General features: G+C 41.2%; 1 protein-coding gene across 3 annotated transcripts in view; it reads right to left on the minus strand.

The window, feature by feature from the left end:
* Asph (aspartate beta-hydroxylase) overlaps nt 1-21,105 on the minus strand; it is a 219,963-nt gene that overhangs the window by 23,161 nt on the left and 175,697 nt on the right. For all 3 annotated transcript variants that reach the window (XM_036178438.1, XM_036178440.1, XM_036178437.1), the window contains one exon: nt 6,363-6,498. In XM_036178438.1, the coding sequence (XP_036034331.1) occupies nt 6,363-6,498 (136 nt within the window). The remainder of the gene's footprint in view (nt 1-6,362; nt 6,499-21,105) is intronic.

Consider the following 21,105-nt stretch of genomic DNA (forward strand, 5'->3'; position numbering starts at 1 on the left):
TCTTGAGGGGAAGAGTGAGGAATGAGGAAGTATTAGATAGAAATATAGAGACACAGGATAGCTTCAGGAAGGCCTGGGGTCAAGACCCAGTCACCTGGACTTCATCTACGATGGGCATTTTTATACACCCAAAAGGGGAGGGGCAAAAGACCTCCCCCTTCCAAGGTCGAGGTATAAAGTACCAGCAAGTGTAGACCCTTCAAAACACCTGGTAACCACACCAGGTGGCCAAATCATCCCATTATGCAGCCCTGCTGGGTAAAGCAAGCTCAGACTTTCTGACCTTGAGTAAGGCCTTAGTAGGGAGCCCTCTGTGGGCCCCCACACTGAACACATACACACACACACACACACACACACACACACACAAAAAAAAAAAAAAAAAAAAAAAAAAAAAAAAAACCTGCAGTAAAACTTATGCTTGTATAAACACCTTCACTGTAGAAATGTGAAGGTCCAGATAAAGACAGAGGCTGATGTCACAAGGCCCTTAAATATGCAAAGAGAGAGGGAAGGATCAGTGATTCAGATATAAAAGACTGAGCAGCCATTGCTGGCTTTAGAGACTGAATGGCAGATTCGAGATTCTGAAGCATATTGTAGAATAACAACTTGGTTTTAGCCCCTGAAGCCCACTGCAGGCTTCTGAGCCACACTTCCAAGTCACTGGTTTGTGCCAATTTGTTAGAGTACACATTGGAAAGAAAAATACCTTATAGTCTACACCTAACCCAAAATGCATTGAAGTTGGAATTTAGTCTACCTTTCAATGTACAAAGAATCTTTAAATGTTGATAGAGTGACATTTAAATAAAGAGGGTGGGAATCTTTGAGTGAAAAAATTTTTATGAGTAATTGTATCAAAAACACAGATTTCTGGGGCATCCTCTTCAGCATCTTAGACCATTAAAGTTGCTCCACACTCTTCTTGGGAAGATGTGCTTAGAATGTATGCAGTACCACTTGCTTTCATAGAGGAGGAAAATAATGAATTTATTTTTTATGACAGAAATTTTTTCCTATTCAAAACTCCTATAAAAGAAGTTACATCTAAAGAAGAGTTTGACTTTAATGTTAATAAGCATCAAGATAATCTTATGCTGAGAACAAAATGAATTCTAAGAGATACAACACCATGACTTCTGCCTCAGCCAAGTGGCCCACTAGACTTAGGAAACAGCTTATGCAGTTTTATTAGCTCTTTGCAGATGAACTCTTGGCTTCTTAATTGAGTACACCACTAGTTGTTCTTTTTAGTTAGTAATAATGTATTCCAACTAGCCAAACAATTCACATCAGTCTGGAAGACTGACATCATAATGCAATTTTTAGCCCTGGTTTTCCAGGGCATCTGTGAGCACGGTTCGGGGAGGGTTGGCAGGAGACCCTCAGCTATGGCCTGTGCTGCTCAGGCTGGGGCTGGGTGAAGCCTGGTAGCTGGAAAAGCCACCTGAGCAGCTAGGTGTCCTGCAGTACACTAGCGAGCTTGTTCAGCACCTGACTGGTCATTGGGTCAGGACTACCAGATGATCCTGTTGCCAGAACTTTGCCTGGTCAGGTCTGGGTTAGAGATCTGTAGGCACATAAAAAGTGAGGACCTCTAACCTAAATATCCACAATCTGATACTAATTGAGCATTCTGTGTATAATGTTCAAATGATCTCAGGTCTAGACCATGCTTTGATCATAAACATTCAACTGGCAAAGCCACACCAATATTTCCCAGATCTGAAAAACTCTGAAACCTGAAATATTTCTGGCCTCAAGTATTAGGGATATACCTTGTATATCTCTTACAGTTGGAAAATACAGATTCTCTCTCAGGAGAAGATTGTGTGGTAGTGGTTCAACATCTGTGGCTTGCAACCTGTAGTTTTAAGTAACCACATGTGATTAATCTACCAAACACGAAATTCCCATAGTGCTCACCATGGTTAGATGCTTAGAGTGTATCTATGATGTACCCAGGAAGGCAGGCACTCAGGTTGTATTATATGGAGGACAAACTGACACACAAGAGGTCACACAGTAAATGAAAGAGCAGAGAATTAGGAATTCCAATCCAGCTGGCATGGACCCAACATCTAGGCTTTTAGATAGGCCTGTGATGGCTATTTTGGTTATCTATATCTGGAATTAACTATAACCCCCAAATGGCTAGGGACACCTGTGAGGGATTTTTGCTTAATTAGATCATTTGAAGTGGGAAGATCCACTTCAGATCTGGATCTTTGAGATAGGAAGACACACCTTTAATATAGATCTTTTGAGATGGGAATATACAACTCTACCCTGGGCACACACACCTTCTGCTGGCAGCCTACATAAAGGACAAGGAAGAAGGAGGCTTCTCTCTTTGCATGCTTGCACCTGTTGCACAAATCCTAAATCGTATAATAAAAACCTAGAGCCAGATATCAGGGTGAAAGTCACAGCCACCACCTCTTACCTCACCAACTTCTCAGCCTGTCAGAGCCTCTGCAAGAGTGCTAATTCCTATCTCCTCCTGCTTTATATTCCTTTCTCTGCTCAGCTACATCACTTCCTGTCTCAACCTTCCTAGTGCTGGGATTAAAGCTGTGTGCCACCACTGCCTGGCACTGTTGCTCTTTTAGACTGGATTAATCTCATGTAGCCCAGTGGGGCCTTGAATTCACAGAAATCCAGATGGATCTCTGCCTCTGCCTCCTGAGTGCTAGTATTAAAGGTGTGTGCCACCACTGCCTGGTCTCTGTACTAGTTAACTCTGTGGCTGGCTTTGTCCCCTGATCTTCAGGCAAGCTTTATTTCTTAGATCACAAATGTACCACCACATTTACCTCACTAGCAAGCCTATTCCTTCACTGGCATTAGAGCCTACTTCTTTGGGATTCTGGTGTATACTGAAGATTAGCTGAGACATCTAGCCTTGTGATATAAACAACATCTAGCCTTGGACCTTCTATTCATTCGCAGCTAGTATTGGGTTAGCTGGTCCACATCCTGTAAGTCATCCTAATAAATAAACCTATCTATCTATCTATCTATCTATCTATCTATCTATCTATCTAGCATCTATCTATCTAGCATCTATCTATCTATCTACCTAGCTATCTATGTATAAACACACACACACACACACACACAGAGTGAGAGCGAGAGAGTGAGAGAGAGGGAGGGAGGGAGAGAGAGCGAGAGAGTGAGAGAGAGCGAGAGAGAGAGAGAGAGAGAGAGAGAGAGAGAGAGAGAGAGATTCTGTAAATTCTTTCATTCCAAACACCCTGACTAATACAGGCATGAAGACTACCTCTTTATTACCTGTTACTAATGAGTTCCTATTACCCAGCAACACTGCAGAATCACTTCATATATTTAATAACTGTGTCCTCTTCTCTGTAGTATTCACTTAGCGATAACTACTCCACATTCAACACAACTATTTCCATTATTCTTTTCAAGGAGATTCAGGATAGAGCAGGAGATAATACATTCAGGACTGTAACCAAAGACTGTGAATTCCAAATCCGATGCTTCAAAGCACATGTTCTCATTCCGTTACATCACAGGTTACAAGGTGGGAGGCATTCAGTTGGCTCTGTAATTGAACAAGGAATGTCCATCCGTTGGGAAGGCAATGGACTTGCTGGTGGTTTCATTATTTGTCACCTAAGTTAATTCTCCAAAAGTAGAAAACTTGTTTTCTTTGGGAAAATGATCTAAGGAAGTGATCTAACAGGCAATGCAAATATAAAAGAAAAATGCATCACTTGCATGTGACTTTATCAGATATATTCATGGAGCTGGAGACTGGGGTATATTCTTCTTAGAATTCATGTTTCCACAGAGAAGACAAATTTCATTCTTCACGAGAACTCTGATCAATGGGTTGTAGCTACTCAGCACAACAGTGTAAACTATGATTGCTGTTTCCCAGCCCTGTGCATTAAAATGCAGTTTAATTTAATAATTTAATAATCCCATCTCATTATATCCTGGGTCATAAGCAAATTGCAGAGGACTTAAAGCTTCAGTCATCTAGAAATGATGGAGAATCTGTTAACATCATTTCCCTTGGGCTCTAGAATAAATACGTGTGGCAGATTTCCTCTGTATTTTAGTCATTATTGGCAATAATTGTTTAATTTTTAAGCAAGACAGATTTTTAACAGTAGTTACATAGTAATGTATTAGAGTTCTGGGGAGCAAGCACAGAGCCTTGAACATCCCAGGCAAGTATCTAACACTGACCCAGGTCCCTAGTTCTGCAGGTAGCCATTTACCAACTTATTTGTGAAGAAAATAGATCATATTTGCCAATTCTATCATTCTTTAATGCGAAAAAGTTGATTATTCTTACAATTATTCTTCTGGTTTTGTGCCTAGACTTTAATGTCTGGGTTGTCATTTGGACAAAGCGGCAATCTACAAAATGAGAAGTGATTTTTACAAACTACACATCTGATAGAGGACTAATGTCCTAAATATAAAGAACACAAAAAACTAGGTATCAAGAAAACAATCCAATTAAAAAAAAAATGGGTAAAGATCAAAACAGAATTCTCAATATAGGAAACTCAAAGGTTTGACAAACAGTTAAAGACATGTTCAACATCCTTAGCCATCAGGGAAATGGAAATCAAAACTACTTTGAGATTCGCTCTTACACCTGTCAGAAAGGCTAAGATCAAAAACACAAGTAACAGCTCAAGCTGCAGAGGATGTGGAGTAAGGGAAACACTCCTCCATTGCTGGTGGGAGTGCAAACTCATATGGCCACTATGGAAATCAGTGTGGCATTTCCTCAGGAAGAGGGGAATTGGTCTACCTCAAGATCCAGCTTTACATGAGTCCCACTTCACAAGACAGAACCCATACCCAACACTGCTTGGGTGACCAAGAACCTGAGACTAGATAGCTCAGGGACTTAGGGTAAAATCAAATAAAAAATAAAAACAAAGAAAAATTAGTGATAAAATGACTCCTAATAACACTTGGCTGTGCTCATAGATCAGTGCCCTGCTCAGTCATCATCGGAGAGGCTTCTTCCTGCAGCAGATGGGAACACATACAAACTCACAACCAGACACCACAGAGATAGAGAGACCTTGGAACACTTAGCCCTAAATAGGATGTCTCCATTAAAACCCTCCCCTCAGAGCTTAGGAAGCCCTGCAGAAGAGGAGGCAGAACGAGTCTAAGAGCTAGAGGGGATGGAGGACACGAGGAGAGCAAGACTCTCTAAATCAACGTGAATAAAGCAAGAGGGAAAATCAGTTTTCTCCAATACAGTGACACTCAGGGCAGGCCTCATGTTCAGGAGAAGTTGAACAACATATAATGGTCTCTACAGTTGTTTTGTAGATGCTTTTATTTGGTCACAGTTTGGTGGGTTTGGGAGGGGGATTGTTTTGTGTGGTTTTGTTTTTGTATTTTTGTTTGTATTTTGAGAAGGAACTTAAAGTTTGGTAGGTAGGGAGGAGGGGAGGATCTGGAAGGACTTGGGGAGGGGAAGAATATGATCAAATACATTTAAAGTTAAAGACTGTTTTAAATATCAAAAATACAATAGAAAAGTTAATAATTCAAAAAGGAATACAAGAGCTGGGATAGAACTTGGTGGTATATCATTTGCCTAACATATGTGAAGTTCTGAAGTTAAATTTCTGTAACACCCTTTCTCTCTCTCTCTCTCTCTCTCTCTCTCTCTCTCTCTCTCTCACACACACACACACACACACACACACACACACACAATTATTTTATTCAAAATGGAAATTAGGACATAAATTCAGTCTATTTTAAAACTAATAACTCAAGTGAAAAATTGCACACAGTGTAGATGAAGCATCTTAAATAACATATTCACTAACCTTAAATGTTTATATTAATAAAGAATATAATGAATTTCCTAAGGCCTTCCAAACAAAATGTTTATCAGAACAATTAAAATCAATAGAAAGAACAAGAAGAAGAAAATCATGAATACAGAATTAGAAAACAGCCATAACACACTGAAAACAACTTTATCCTTGGCAGTACCCATGCTGGCATCATTATGTCCACAGCACCACCTACATTTCATAGTAGCAAATGTAGACCAGAGAGACTCCTTTCTAGGACAGTGAGAGACATGGTGGACTTTCCAGGTACACTCACACAGTAGAGGAACAGTCAGTAGTGCACTCTAACAGAGAAGACAAGGACAATTGAAAACACTTATATTTATCCAAATACACATACATGTACACACAAATACAGCATATGTTTAAAAACAATGAGTGCATATCAAAACCCATGGTTTCACGGAGCCTTGTTAGCAGAAGACCCCTACCCCATTACCTGGTCAGTGCATGCAGAAGATAATCTAGAAACCACAGGCTCACCTTGCTGCCACAGTGTGAACTGGCTCCAGTCCCCCTTCTCCCGAAGGTTTTCATCCTCAGGCAGGAAGAGACCCTTGGCTTTATCCATCACCATGAGGCCTTCATCACGGATTAACTTCCAGTTTCTCTCTAAAGACTGCAAGGAAGATTTTAGTTTCATTGAGATGAAATATATGCCTTGCAAAATATCTCATAATGACTTTCAGTTTTCATATTTGTTTAAGAAAGAAATAAAATCCTTGCTTACATTTAGATTGCTTATTTTAATTTCTTTGGAATCTCTTCTCAAGTATATTAAGAGAGAAAGAGGGAGGGAAGGAAATGAGATGGGAAGGCACCTTATTATTTGTTAAAAGTACTCGCTAGCTCCTCTTGCAGAAGACCAGAGTTTGGTTCCCTGAACTCACAAGGTGGCTTACCGTGATACCCTAAATTAACCCGTAAGCCCCACCTGCCCGTGGACCAGGTAATTTCCTGGAATGCTGGTAGTTGTAGTTCCTCATGGGAAAGTACAGTGGCCTATGGGTTTTGTCCATAAAAGCCAGGACAACACCTCTAGGAGCCACTAAGCTGGGATAGATAGTTCCAGGGAGTGGTTCTGACCAAATTCCATCTTAGCTGGTATATACAATTTTAATAAAAACTTGCTTCAATTTGCCAAGATGGTGGAACTGGTTTTTTCTCTGTGAATCTCAGGATTAACATCACACTGTCTTTAACTTAAATTCCAGGATTTCCCATGCCCTCTGTGGGCATGAGGCAGACATGTGGTACATACACATACTTGCAGGGAAAACACACACACGTATATAAAATAAAAATAAAAGAACGAACCTAGTCTTATAAACTATGAAAATCACTCTCATTATTTGTGTTGACTTGCCTAAAGTCTCCTCCCTCCATCCTTACCCCTCTCTCTCTCTCTCTCTCTCTCTCTCTCTCTCTCTCTCTCTCCAATCTAAGGAAAACATTTATCTTGTTGATAGTGCAATGACTATGTTGCACAGGACTCCAGCATCCACACTGGAATAAAGACCACAGACTTAATTGCAATGGAGTTCCTTATAGTGATGCCATTTGAGGAGGGAAACAGTAGTTAAACATTCAAAGGTATTGGGAAACTGGCCACTGGAGTGGGATAAAGTTAACAACAAAACACAAGTTTAGAATTCAGCCAAACAAACATATCCTCAACTAACTAACTATTCACGAGGCTGTTTTACCTCAGCTGGGGCCTGATATGGACAGATTAGGCCCTGCTGGTTGTTGTCATATCACACTGTGCTGTCCCTAAGGGCAGGAGTGAAGAGAAGCGGGCAGGGGTGAGCCTACAGAGCATCCTGGAGGTAAACAATGAAACCAGGGTTTGGGAACAGAAATCCATTGTTCTGTGTTCCACAAAGAGCAGATGGAATAACAGGACACAGGAGCATGGACAAGAAGGAATGCACTATCTGGATTTCACCAAGAATCCGGGCTCAGGCATACCACATTGTGGGTGGCTTATTAGCAAGCAGGACATTGGAAGTATCAGCACAAACAGCAACATTTGCACACCCAGTGTGCAAACAGTGAGTGCTTTCTGGAAGTGGATTGTTCTGTCTTGTGAACAGTAGTCTATCTTTACAGTTAATCAAGAAAAATGACCTACTGTTGGGTAAAATGAGTTAAAAGATAGAATGAAAAATTTTTACCAACCTATGTTCCATGGATTCATGATTTAATGTAGTGAAAAAAAATCTGATTCCATCAGGATGACTGCACAAGTAGAAAACTCAAAAACAAACACCCCCCTCAAACCCACCACCAAAAAAAACAGCCCAGCATGAAGCTGCTACCTCATACATAATTTCAAATTGCCTCAAGCATTTCCTCATATAGTGTGCACTGAAATTTGATATGTAAACAGGCTGTAACCTACTCTGGCACACCTTGGCGACTCTCAGCCAATCACCAGATGCCTGCCAACTGTTAAACCACATTCAAATAGGACAGACTCAAGCTGCAACCAATGCAGCTACTTTGCCTTGCTTCCACTTTCTGAAATTCACTTCCTTTTCTCTAGCTATAAAGACAATCAGCTCCTAGGGTTGAGAATTCTGAGAAGTGGAATGCAGACTGCTGCCCAATTCTGGAATCACCAATAAGGCCAACTGAGATCTGGAAGGCTAGATTTGTCATCCTCTCTTTTAACACCAGTGAGCATTTTTATATCATGCAAAAACATGAGGGCTCTTAAAATACTGCAGGGCAAGAGATTTTGATTAGAGAATGCTTTGATCATTCTGTTTCTGAGAGACCCATCACCACCTCCCTTCAACCTGTGCACTTCCTCCTCCAGATGCCTGAATGGATGGGTGTCAATCACCTGTCCTTGTTCAACACAGTCCATCAACCATTTTTCCTGTTTATTCATCCCAAGCTGGCAGTTTAGAGCTAGGAAGTCAAGGGGCTGAAAGGGAGCCTCAAAAGTCTTTGCTGTGGCAGGTTCCCAGAGTGAGAGAATAGGATGATCTTGTTAAGAATTTCAAGATTCTGGGGAAGGAGAAAAAGTTCACTCGAGGACTTTGCAGTCCGTGCACGTCCTGAACATACCTAAATTACCACACTCCTTGGTGTTATTGTAGCTTGTTCAAGTTGCTAGATAAATCTGTTAGATTCTTGTGACTCTGTCACATAGACAAGGAGAGAATTACCTCTCTAACACATGAAATTACTCTCCAAATGATGTTATTGGAGCCTTATAAGGGCAAACCTTTCTTTCCCCCACACCCAGTATTTTAGAAATTCCTTTTATTTCTTTTAAAAGCTGATTTTAAGGGCATAGCTGGGAACAGCTGATCTTTTGTTACTAAAATAGGGCACAAAGTCCTAGGAGAAAATGTTAAAGTGATTGCATCACTCAATATAATTTAAATTTTCTCTTGAAGAACAGGCTGTCTTTTTATATAAAATGTCAGCCCCGCACCTTCACCCTCAGCCTCCGTGGGAAATGTTGCCAAGATACTTTTCCACGGTAGTAATGATTTTTTTTCCTTTTGTGTTTTTAATTAATTAATTAATTTTACCTGTGTGTGGAAGGGAACCCATACATGTCACAGCATGCATTAGAAGGTTAGGAGACAATTTGAAGGAGTCATTTCTCTCCTGGGCCCTGGAAATCAAATTCAAGTCACAGGCTTGGCAGCCTACCTGGATTTGTTTTTAAAGCCTTCTTTCTGTTCCCTGTGTGTGATGGCTGAGCTGAGTGACAGCTGCTGCCCAGGAGGGGTTCGAGCACCTGCGTCCAGACCATGTCTAAAATGCCACACGTTCCCCATCTTGCCATGGATGATCTTGGTTGTCAACTTTAGTGCACTGAGAGACGTCTAGAAAACTAGTACAGCACACATCTAGGGGCATCTGTGTGGTAGGGGCATCCGTGTGGTAGGGGCATCCGTGTGGATGCTTCCAGAGACAAGTGACAGGAAGGCTGGAGAAGTAATGGGGGAAGACCTGCCATCAACATGGCTGGTATCATCCAATTGGCTGAGAGCATGCATGGAATTAAAAGCAGGAGAAGAAGGAAGCTGGTTTATAATAGATCTTCCTTCCTTCCTTCCTTCCTTCCTTCCTTCCTTCCTTCCTTCCTTCCTCCCTCCCTCCTTCCTTCTTTCCCTCTCCTCTCCTCCCCTCCCTCTCTCTCTTTCCTAGACTATACTTCTCAGTATGTGAGGCTTGCTCCCGCTGCCAATGACATTGGACACCAGACTCCGGCCGTTGAATTCATTTTCACCAGCACCTTGAGCTAGGCCTTAGACCGCAGCCTCCCGCACAGCTGCAGCCTGTTTGTCCTTCTGGCTTCTGGCACCCAGCAGCAGTTGTTTTCCTGAGCTCCTCAGGCCGCAGCCAGCCAGTGTAACACTAACCAGCCACTGGTCATCTAATAAATCACACTCTAATTTTATGTATATTCTATTGGTTGTGTTCCTTTGCAGACTGCCAAGTCCAATCAAGAGCTACAGAGATTTCTATTTATTTCCATTGGAGAACAGCAACTTGCTGTTTTCTCTTTTGAGTTCAATACTCTGTCACAGAAATTAATGGCTGGCAAGATCTCTACTGTTGCTTTAGGGGAAGGTTTTCTCCTCAGGGAACACAAAAATGACTCTTGGAGCGGTTATTGACCCTGCAGGCCTGTGCCCAGCACAGCCAGTACCAGAAAGCCTCGCTCTGTCTCCTCAAACTTGCCTAAGGCACCCATGGAAAGAAAGAGGGTCTCACTTTGCACAGAAACTATACTGTGGTGAGCAGTAGCTTGTCCCCCCAGAGCCATCGGGAATCGGGGCTGACCTAGGTTCCCACGCACTGTGGTTCACACAGGCAGGCTCAGTCACCGTGGAGAAACTCTGAACTATATCCCAAGGAAAAAGTACACCAAACTCGAACCTACTCACACTGAGTGCACATGTGTGCATGTGTGCTAGTCAGTTCTGTGGGTAGAGAACATACCACTGACTGAGTGGCTTATGAATAACAGAAATCTAGTTTGTTTGTTTTTTTTTTAATTTTATTTCTGGGCACTCAGATCAAGGACTTGGAGGATTTGGTGTCTGCAGAAGAGCTATTTCATAGCAGTGCTTTTCACCTAAAAACTCACAATGACTGCACAGGGTAAGACAGGAGAACCCTAAGTGCCCAGCTTCATGATCAAATCTCCTTTCAAAATCCCTACCTCTGAATGCCTTCAACATGGGAATCAGGTGTTCAACATACAGACACAGCAAGGACATGGCATCCAGACCATGGCAGAGTGTCTGTGTGTGTCTGTGTGTGTGTGTGGGGGGTACATAGTAAGAGAGTAAAAGAGACAATATGCATCTTCTCCATAGTTGTCTGAGATGCAAATTGAGAATTTTTTTAAATTATAGCAGAAACTTGGACATAGAGTGAGCAATGCCTACACATTTTTCAAGTCTCCTTTGAACTTCTTCTGTAGACCAGGCTGGCCTCCAACTCTCAAACTCAGAGATCCACATGCCTCTGCATGGGATTAAAGATGCAAGGCTTCCTTTGAAATATGATCTCTTTGGTCCTGCATTCATCCACTTGATAAAACAAGAATGAGAAATTAAGTGATCTCTATATCTGAGCTGGTTTCTAGGAAGACAGCCCCTTTGGATGCATGTTGCTTCTTATAGCTATATAGATTTTTGAGCACAGAGGTCTGTCATTACAGGGCTACATGGCTTCATAAACCTTAGATCTACACTACCTTTTGAGTAAACCTCAGCTACATTCATCTCTCTCATCTACAAATAGACTTTGAATCTCAAGCACTTCTAACTGCAGTGTGCCAGGTCTGCTTCCACCCAATGCTCCGGCCTGTCCCAGAAGCTTCCTTGAGGCTGCTCTACCCACCCAACAGCCCTTTACAAAATCCAACTGTTTTCAAGTCTTCTTCTTTATGCTCTTCAAAACTGACTCCTGCAGTCTTTCTTTTGAAGCTGGGGTCACAGCTGAGTGGCATAAACCATGGGTTATATTCTCTGGATCCTCCCTCAAAAAAAAAAAAATCTTTCTTTTGAGGACAAACTGAGGCTAAACTCATTTTCATTATCCTCTTCACTAACTTTTCACTTCATGAAAAAAAGTCCATGCTTGTTAACTAGTCAGCTATTACAACAGGTCTTAGAACGAACATAATGGTCTCTCCACACCGTGACCCACTCACAGTTCATTCTTTTAAATGTCCCTTTGCCTGCTTATATCTAAATAAGAAGTGTACATTACTATTCTTGTTATGGATTATAGACACTATCACTCACTTATCAGGGAAGGTTAGCTGCTTAAAATTTTGATGGCTTTCTATTTTTCATCTTGGTGATCATTAACTTCACAAATCTATCACACATCTGGGTAAATTCACATGAAGATTTTATAATATTATGACAATGAAGTATCACTCATACTTGAGTTGTAATGATCACAATTCATTTTCCTTTGGTGGCTTAGTTTTCTAAAGTATGTAACCAATCACTTTGTTGTCTCTGAAAAAAGTAACTATAAGACCTCTTAATGCCAAAGGTGAGTGTGGCTACTCCAATCACATGAAACCCCAAAGGTGTCAAATTCTGGAGCTTTATGACCAATGACAAGTAGAAAGTAACTTACCACACAACTTTGTTTCATGTGCAAAATTCTGCAAAATATTGTATAAAGTTACCTTCAGCCTTTGGGGACAAAGTGCATCTGAAGCACAAATGAACCTTTTGCTCCTATCCCCGAGACATTTCATTATAATAACCTCCAAAAGATGACTCTGAAACATTTCTATCTCCAGGCATTTTGGGTGCAGGATTCAACATTTTGTCAAAAGCCTCATAGAATTTCTCCTTATATTTCCAAGGTAATCATCCCACAGGCCACTTTCATGGTGTGATCCACACCAGCTGCTGCTGGGGCTCTGGGTCCTTGCTTAACATGCGATCAGTGCTAGGCTGCTCTTTATTCCTAGACTACTGTTCTTGAGAGAACACACCACAGGTAAAACTGCATGCCTAAAAATACCTGAGGATGTGATGACTCTGATTAATGGCTAGACTATGTACAAGGTACATTTTTTGGTAACTAATCATGTTTTGTCATGGAATATTATTTTAACCGGGCAAAGATGTGTTACATTTGTTCATGGTGTGGAATATTACTTAAACTGTGTAAAGTTATGTTACATTTGTTTATGCTGTATTTGTTTAATTATGTAAAGGTGTGTTGCTGTTTCACCTTGCCTGCCTAAGGCACCTGATTGGTCTAATAAAGAGCTAAATAGCCAATAGCTAGGCAGGAAAAAGATAGGTGGGGCTGGCAGGGAAAGAGAATAATTAGGAGGAGAAATCTTGACTTAGGAGAGAAGGAGGGGGACTGGAGAATGAAGGAGATGCCCAGGGCCAGAAGCCAGGCAGCCACCAGTCAGCAGACAAGAGAAGCAGTGAAAAGTAATATATACAGAAGGAAAAAAAAAAAAGTAAAAAACCCAAGGCAAAAGGTAGGTACACAGATTCAGTCAAAAGAGCTAGCCAGAAATGAACCTAAGCTAGGCCAAGCATTCAAAACTAGTAAGTCTCCATGTCATGATTTGGAAGATGGTTGGTGGCCTAAAAAGAGAATACCTGGTATATTTCTTTCTATAGTTTTTCTTGTTATCCAATGTGATTAAAATCTCACTTTTATCTTAGAATGTTCACTTGACAAAGGCTAAGTAGGTTCAGAGTGTATAATATGATAGTTTTTATTTGTATATTTTGTTAAGATTGTCTTGTTCACATTCAAATTCATGACCACATCCTTCACCATCCATTCTGCATGCTACACACATGGAGTTGCTCCCCTTGTAACTCAAGAGTTTGTGCCATTGGACCAACATCTCCCTATTCTCTGTTCTCCCAGCTCATGACAACCACTGACTGTTCCATTCTTTGCTACTCTCATTTTGAATTCCAGACTTTACATATAAGATCACATAGAATTTACTTTTCTATGCCTGATTTATATACCCTTCAGGACCAGTGATGTTGTTGCAAATGAAAATTTCTCCTTTTCAAAGGCCAAGTAGTGTTCTCCTGGACATATTTACCATGTTCTTTATCCACGTACCTGTTGGTAGATACACAGGGTATTGCTGTATGGTGAAATATTGTGAATACTACTACAATGGATTGGGGTAGAAGTGGGGGAGGAGGCTCAGATCTCTTTCTCTGGATTATATCCCCAAAAGCATGATTGCTGGGTCACATTACAGTGTTACAAGTTGTTTTGTGAAAAAGTCTCCCACTGTTTTCCATGACAGCTATACCAACTTATTTCCCATCATTGATGCCCGAGAAAGTTCTTCCCTCCTCTCCAGCACTTGTTCTTCCCATTTATCAGGAGTGATGTGACTTGTCACTGAGGTTTTGCTTTTTTATTTCCTTTGACTAATGAAGTCGCCCACTTTTCACACCCTTTGGTCATTTGTACACATTCTTTGGAAGAATGTCCTAACCACTTAAAGTCAGAATATTTGCCTTGGAGGTGCACGAGTCCTCATATATTTTAGATGTGAAATCGTCATTATACGTTGACTTTGCAAATACGTTTTCACATTCTGTAGGTCACCTTTTCATCATATTGATTGCTTCCATTGTGTAGAAGTTTAATGCAATCCCATTGCTCCAGTTTGGGCTTTTCTGGGCTTGAGCTTTTGAAGTCATACCAGGATATCAGTGCTAAGACCAAGGTCTTTTTGATAATGTAAAAGCATCCCTGCCTTATGTTCTTTTAGTGCTACTCTTGGACACCTGATGCCTTTTAGGCATCCACCACCACCACCACCACCTCCTCCTCTTCCGTCTCCCTCCCTCCCTTCCCTCTTCCTTTGTTTCTCAGATAGACTACTTACTTTGCAAATTTCATTCTGCCACCTATCAGCTTTGATTCTGGGTAACTTACTTACTGCCCCAGGGTCTTCATTTTAAAAGCTTCTTCTAAAAGTCTCTGAAAGGAATATGGGGAGGGATAACACACTAATGGCCCTTTGAAAAGCCATATATATATTCTGTCTTCTCAATGGGTCCCCACGTGCCCTGTCTTCTGAAGGCATGCACCTCTGGGTTCTATCTATGGATTTAAATTCCATCCTCTGAAAAAGGCTCCATTTAGACTGGGTTAGGACCCTCCTTAACGGCCTGTTCTTAATTGACTCACCTTTGTAAGGGTCCTGTCTTCAAATATCATTACATATGGAGGTACTTTTGCTTAGCACTTCAACACATGAATTGGGGAGAGAGATGTAATTCAGCCACCACAGGGAAAAAATGTTCAAGTTTGAACCTGCTCTAGCTAGGAAGTAAACAGCAGATGGGGGACCCTAGATAACTCCATATCAACAAGAGGATGAACACATTTTTACAAATAAAAGTCATGGAGAAAGGGGAGAAAAATTATATTTTGCAGTGTGTGTTGATGCACACCCTTAACCCTACTACTGAAAAGGTAGAAGCAGGCATATTTCTGAGTTCCAGGCCAGCCTGGTCTACACAGTGAAATCCTTCTCTAGAAAAAAGAAAAGTTATGTTTTTAATCTGTAGAAAAACATAATACAAGAACTCACAGAGCTCAGAGTAACTGTTTGGAAACCTGAAAAAGCAGTGAGCTGAGAAAGCTCTTGTGGTATCAGGTACTTTGACAGGTTCTGATAGTAAGTTAAAAGAAGGGAGGTGGTCAAAGGGGTGTGTAGGCACCTGTGCATTTAGCTGAAGTTAGCAAAAGATGATAACCATGGTGCATTCATATATTATATACCAAAACTTACCGAACTTTATAGGAATATGCTTATATTAGGGATTATATAACTTATTCTGTAGTGGTGATTATCTTATTTTAGGAGTTACATGCCTTTTCTGAGATAAAATCAACTGTCTTAAATCTTAGCATGCTAAGCCCTCAGCAATAATGTGCCAGGCTTTAGAAACAGCATCAACATGGAGGCATTGCCCCCTCCCCCGGCCCTGGGCTGGGGAGAACAGAGCTGAGGTAACAGAACTGGGCACAGGCCAGAGTGAGGATAGAGTCTCACTGCAAATTCTCTGTGCAACGATTTTAATAAAACCTCTACAGATCAAAGAAACAATTTCCCGCTGGCCCTAATGCATTCTGACCAGCTCTGTTTTTCTAAGCTTGCATACAAAGATCAAAGAAAACTGCGATCATTTCTTATTGTGAAAATAAATCAAAACCAGTCAACTGAAAACAGCAGAAGCTATTTTTTTTTTTCTGAGTCTGCAGAGAGTCAGACCATGGAAGATACGACCAGCAAGGTGCCTTCTTGGCCTCTTCTGGTAAAGTTGGAACCATGGACAGGAGAGGTGTTATTCATGAATCAGACTCCCACCATTTGAGCTAACTTACAGAAGTCAATGCCCAGCTTTCTGAACTGTAACTAGAGACAGGAGTGCAGCCTTCTGCAAGCCTAATTTATGCTTAGCTGCTGTCCTTGGTTGGTTATTTTAGTGAAGTCGGTTGGCCAGGCAGGCTCCCGAAGGCCTTAGCATCACAGTTTTATTGTTGTTTGGTCTTTGGACCTTTGCATTTGCCAGAAGAAATATCCCAAGCTGAGGGCTCCAGGGACTTTGAAGGCAAATGAGACACACAAACAAATGCATGGGCACATGCACACTTCAGACACTGTACATGTGCAAATCAAGCCACAGACCATGAACTACTGGGTGAAAGCATTTTTAAACCTAAAATGGACTATGAACTATGGACAATAATTCAGAAATGTCCAACACTGCAGTGCGAGTTCCTCAAAAACATTGGCAATCAAGCCAATTTGTTTTCTATGTTGACAAATATTGAAAACCCACTTATTTTACTTTGAGAAAGAAAAATGGCCTTTCAGCTTCACTTAACAGACCATGTGATATTTTGTTCTTTGCCATACTTGATTTATAGATGATGACCTTAAAAAGGCCGTTAGAAGCAGCTTTTGCTAAAGAAAACAGATTTCTCACTTGGGCCTACAAGGTGACTGAGGCAGGATGAAAGCCAGGCTGTCTCCTTAACATTGGGCCACAGCTTACCCCTCAACATAGGCATGTAAATCACCCAAAAAGTGTCTATCTGAAGCTCATGTTCGGACTCTGAGGATAAACTTGGAAACCTGGACTCCTTTTCTGTTCTTCTTCCCAGTGAGGATGGATTAAATCTCTGCACTCCACTCTTATTTGACTCTCTGGTTGTGGTACTAGGAGCTATGGTTAAGCCTAGTCCTAGACGTTTGGAGGCAGGCCTTTCCTGACAGCTCTCTGTCTCAGCATCTAAACTACATACAGGACGGGGTGGGTTTCCTTGTTTTGAGCCTGAACAAAACCTTGCAATAGAGTTGAAACCGATGCAATTATTTTAAATTTAGAGAGAAGCAGTCTTGACTGGATGCAGTTACCTGCCCAGTGTGCGAACAGACAGCAAATGTGCCTCCTGCAACAGTGGGATCCTCCTGCAAGGTCTCCTTTAAGCACCCAGGTTGGTTTTATTGCCATTTGTGTGAAGATATCACTGAAGTCCAAAAAGTTTGAAGTGTGCCTTAAAACAGTAAGATTCAACTATTATGTAAATCGTAAGTAATTACTTTGGATGCTTCTTTACAGCTCAGCAATGATTTTTATGTAAAAATTGTTAATCCTCTTAATTTGTAGCTTAATTCCATAGTACATCTGACATTTTTTGCTTCCTCAGTCCATTTCATTTCAAAGTTCAAGTTCATTGAAAACATTCAAATATTTAATCACAGAGAAAGAACTGTTGAAACCATAATAATTACTGGTTAATTCCTCTTTTTGTCCAGGTGAAGTCATTCATACACAATGGAATTCTTAAAAAGAGCAGCATCTAACGGAACCAGACAGAGTGCCACTCTAGTCAATCATTCTTTTGCACACCGTCACACCCCTGGCCTTGTACTGCTGGGACCTTCTCCAGCTGAAATAAAACCCCACTGTGAGGAAAGGTGGCTTCTCCCATGTGCTGTTTGTTTGCTGACATCAGAGCAGCCAGCCTGAGAGGCTCAGAGACAATGCAGGAATTTGTCTTTTCTCCTAGTGCTCAATGCAAGGAGTAAGCATCAGAGAAAAGAAATACCCGAGGACACTTAAACCTCTGCGTTCGTTCGGTGCTCCTGGCTGCTGTGTTTTGAATGTGCTACAGTGACTTCTATGCATAGGTGTTTGCATCTAAACTGGCCAAGGACTAGTGCTGATCAAAATGCTAACCTTGGAGAGCAGAGTTCTCAAGGTGTGATGGCTCTTCTTACACAAGTAATAATTTCTATTTTCAACCTTCCATTTCTTCTTTCAACTTCTAAGTTAACTATCTCCCAGGAACTTGGCACTCTGATATTTGTGAATTGATACAACCCCCTACCCACTGTTAGTGAAAATAGACCCCAAAGAGAAAACATCACTGCACCACTTTTCTGTTTCTTCCACGTTGGTTTATAAACACCAGTGCCAGAGCCGCTGATAAAATCTGCACAAGGGGAACTGTGGGAACTCGACGAAGTGGGGATGTAGCATAGGGCTACTTTTCACCCAGCCTCACCCCACAGCATCAATGTAGATCATTCAGCCATCCTTCACATCCCAAAGTGCCACTCTCTGCCTCTGAACACACTGAGTATCCTGAATAAAGACATACTGGTAGATAATGCAAGTCACTCAAGGGACATACACACTCTAAAAATTATTTTGAAAGCATTTTGACCAAATGTCTCAGCCACCATACCTGGAAGGTTTGCATTTCAAGATATCAGTGACTGGACGATGACTCAGAATTTTCAATCTGGAATTTGGAAATGGAAGACTATCTTGGTATGTGTTTGGCAACTAAATAGTGTTGAACCCTGTGGTTCCTCAGTATTCAGTCATTACCGGTAGCAGTTGCCCTGAAGTGGCTTTCTTTATAAAAGGTCATTTGATGGATGACCCTAATATTGTTGCAAGTTAAGGTAGCAAAGTAAAATAGCATCCCATAGAACTGAGCTGCCAGACATCACCCAATGCTGAGATCCCATGCTGCTGGACTCCTAGACTGACACCCATGTGTGGGATTTCCTTCTGTATGCTGCAAATATGTGTTGCTCTTATTGGTCGATGAATAAGGCTGCTTTGGCCTATGGCAGGGCAGAATCTAGTTAGGCAGGAAAGCCAAACTGAATACAGAGAGAAAGAAAGGCAGGGTCTGAGAGAGGCCATCCAGCTGCCCAGGAAGCAAGATGCCAGTAGATCCGTAATTCCACAGCCACATGGCAAAATATAGATTAACAGAAATGGGTTAATTTAAGTTGTAAGAGCTAGTTAGTAATAAGCCTGAACAATAGGATAAGCATTTATAAATAGTATTAAGCTTCTGAGTGATAATTTAAAGTGGCCACCAGATGGGGTGGGACAGAGAAAAACCTCTGGCTACACATCTAGGTTCTGTTTCACTTCTTAAATAAAGCTGAGCTTGAAACAGGCAAGTGCTGAAACCCAGAAGCTCAGTTGAATCCAATCATGAAATAAACACTTGACTAGCAAAAGGAGAACATATGACCTAAGAGCAAACGTCAATAACTCTGAAGGCCATTGTGGGGTACAATAAAGGACATTGACTTCAGAGTAAAGCTGCCTGGACTAAAGTCCCAATCCTGACACCGTTAAAGATGGGAAGAACTTAAAAGTGTCTTAACTTTTCTCGTCTTTATTTCACTCATATCTAAGTGGGTAATAACCTTTTAGAGCTGCTGTAAAGATTAGATTAGAAATATTACATAAAAGTGCTTGGCACATTGATGGCTGGTAGAAAGCATTCAGTGGCTGTTAATTATTACATTATTATTCAAATAATAAAGGATACTTCAAAATTAATTTTACAGTTATAGAAATTCAGAAAATCATGTAATTAAAATTACAACTATCATAATAACAATAACTAATGCTTATTGAGCATGCCTGCTTATTAAATCTTCAGAACACAGGTGGAATCCACACCATGCACATTTTGCAGATAGCAAAACGGAAATACAGAGACCATAGGCAGTGTCACACAGCTAGTGGAGTGACTCCAGCACCCTAGCAGGCAGTGTGGTTGTGGAGTGCACACTCTAAACTACTGCACCCTTTTGCTTTGATGATGAAGTTAGGTCCTTCATCATTCTGCAGATACCTGCTTTCTTTGTATTTGAACTACTACACTATTTTATGTTTTGTATTTTAAACACATTATTCAGCTATACTTCACATCCCACACAATTTACTCAATGTAATTCAGTGGGGTTTAGTTTTTCCTATACTCATCTGAAGTGTTCAAGGTTTCAGTTTCTCCATATATATACCAACACTTGTTAATGTCTTTTTTTTTTAGCCTAGTGGATGTTAACACGTTATTTAAAATCTTAATACAACCACAGTTTTAATAACGTACTGATAGAACGGTGCCTTTTCTGCTATATGAAGACCCAGTGAGGAGGCGCCATCTGTGAATCAGGAAGCAAGTTCTTACCAGACACCATCTACGGCTGTCTTCAGCTTAGACTTCCCAGACACAAGAGTCTTAAAAACTAAATCCATGCTATTGCTGTTAAGACATTCTGTTTGTGGTATTTTGTTATAGCATTCTACATGGACCAAGACACTGGCTAAAACCATCCTTAGAATGGCACAGAAACCAGTTTACACAGTACACAAATTTTTACAATGAATGTTAATATAATTGGGTATAGACCACAAAGTGAGAAGTCTATTTGGGTAGTATAACTTTAGTCAACATTTTCATAGCAGATAAACCAAAAAAGTGAAGGTAGCTTCAAAATTAATGACAAAAAGAAAAGAAAAAAATGGAAAAAAAATCTAGGCATGCAAGCACATGCCAGAGACAGCAAGGACACCAAGCACTGTGGGCTGCCTTTCCCAACAGTACCCTGCATCTACACCCACCTCCCCCACTTCCCAACAGTACCCTGCATCTACACCTACCTCCCTCACTTCCCAACAGTACCCTGCATCTACACCTACCTCCCTCACTTCCCAACAGTACCCTGCACCTACATCCACCCCCCCCCCCCCGCTTCCCAACAGTACCCTGCATCTACCCACCTCCCCCACTTCCCAATAGTACCCTGCATCTACACCCACCTCCCCCCCCTTCCCAACAGTACCCTGCATCTACACCCACCTCCCCCTTCTCAACA

The sequence above is a fragment of the Onychomys torridus genome, chromosome 2 (assembly GCF_903995425.1).
Source record: "Onychomys torridus chromosome 2, mOncTor1.1, whole genome shotgun sequence".
In the NCBI taxonomy this organism is placed as follows: Eukaryota; Metazoa; Chordata; class Mammalia; order Rodentia; family Cricetidae; genus Onychomys; species Onychomys torridus.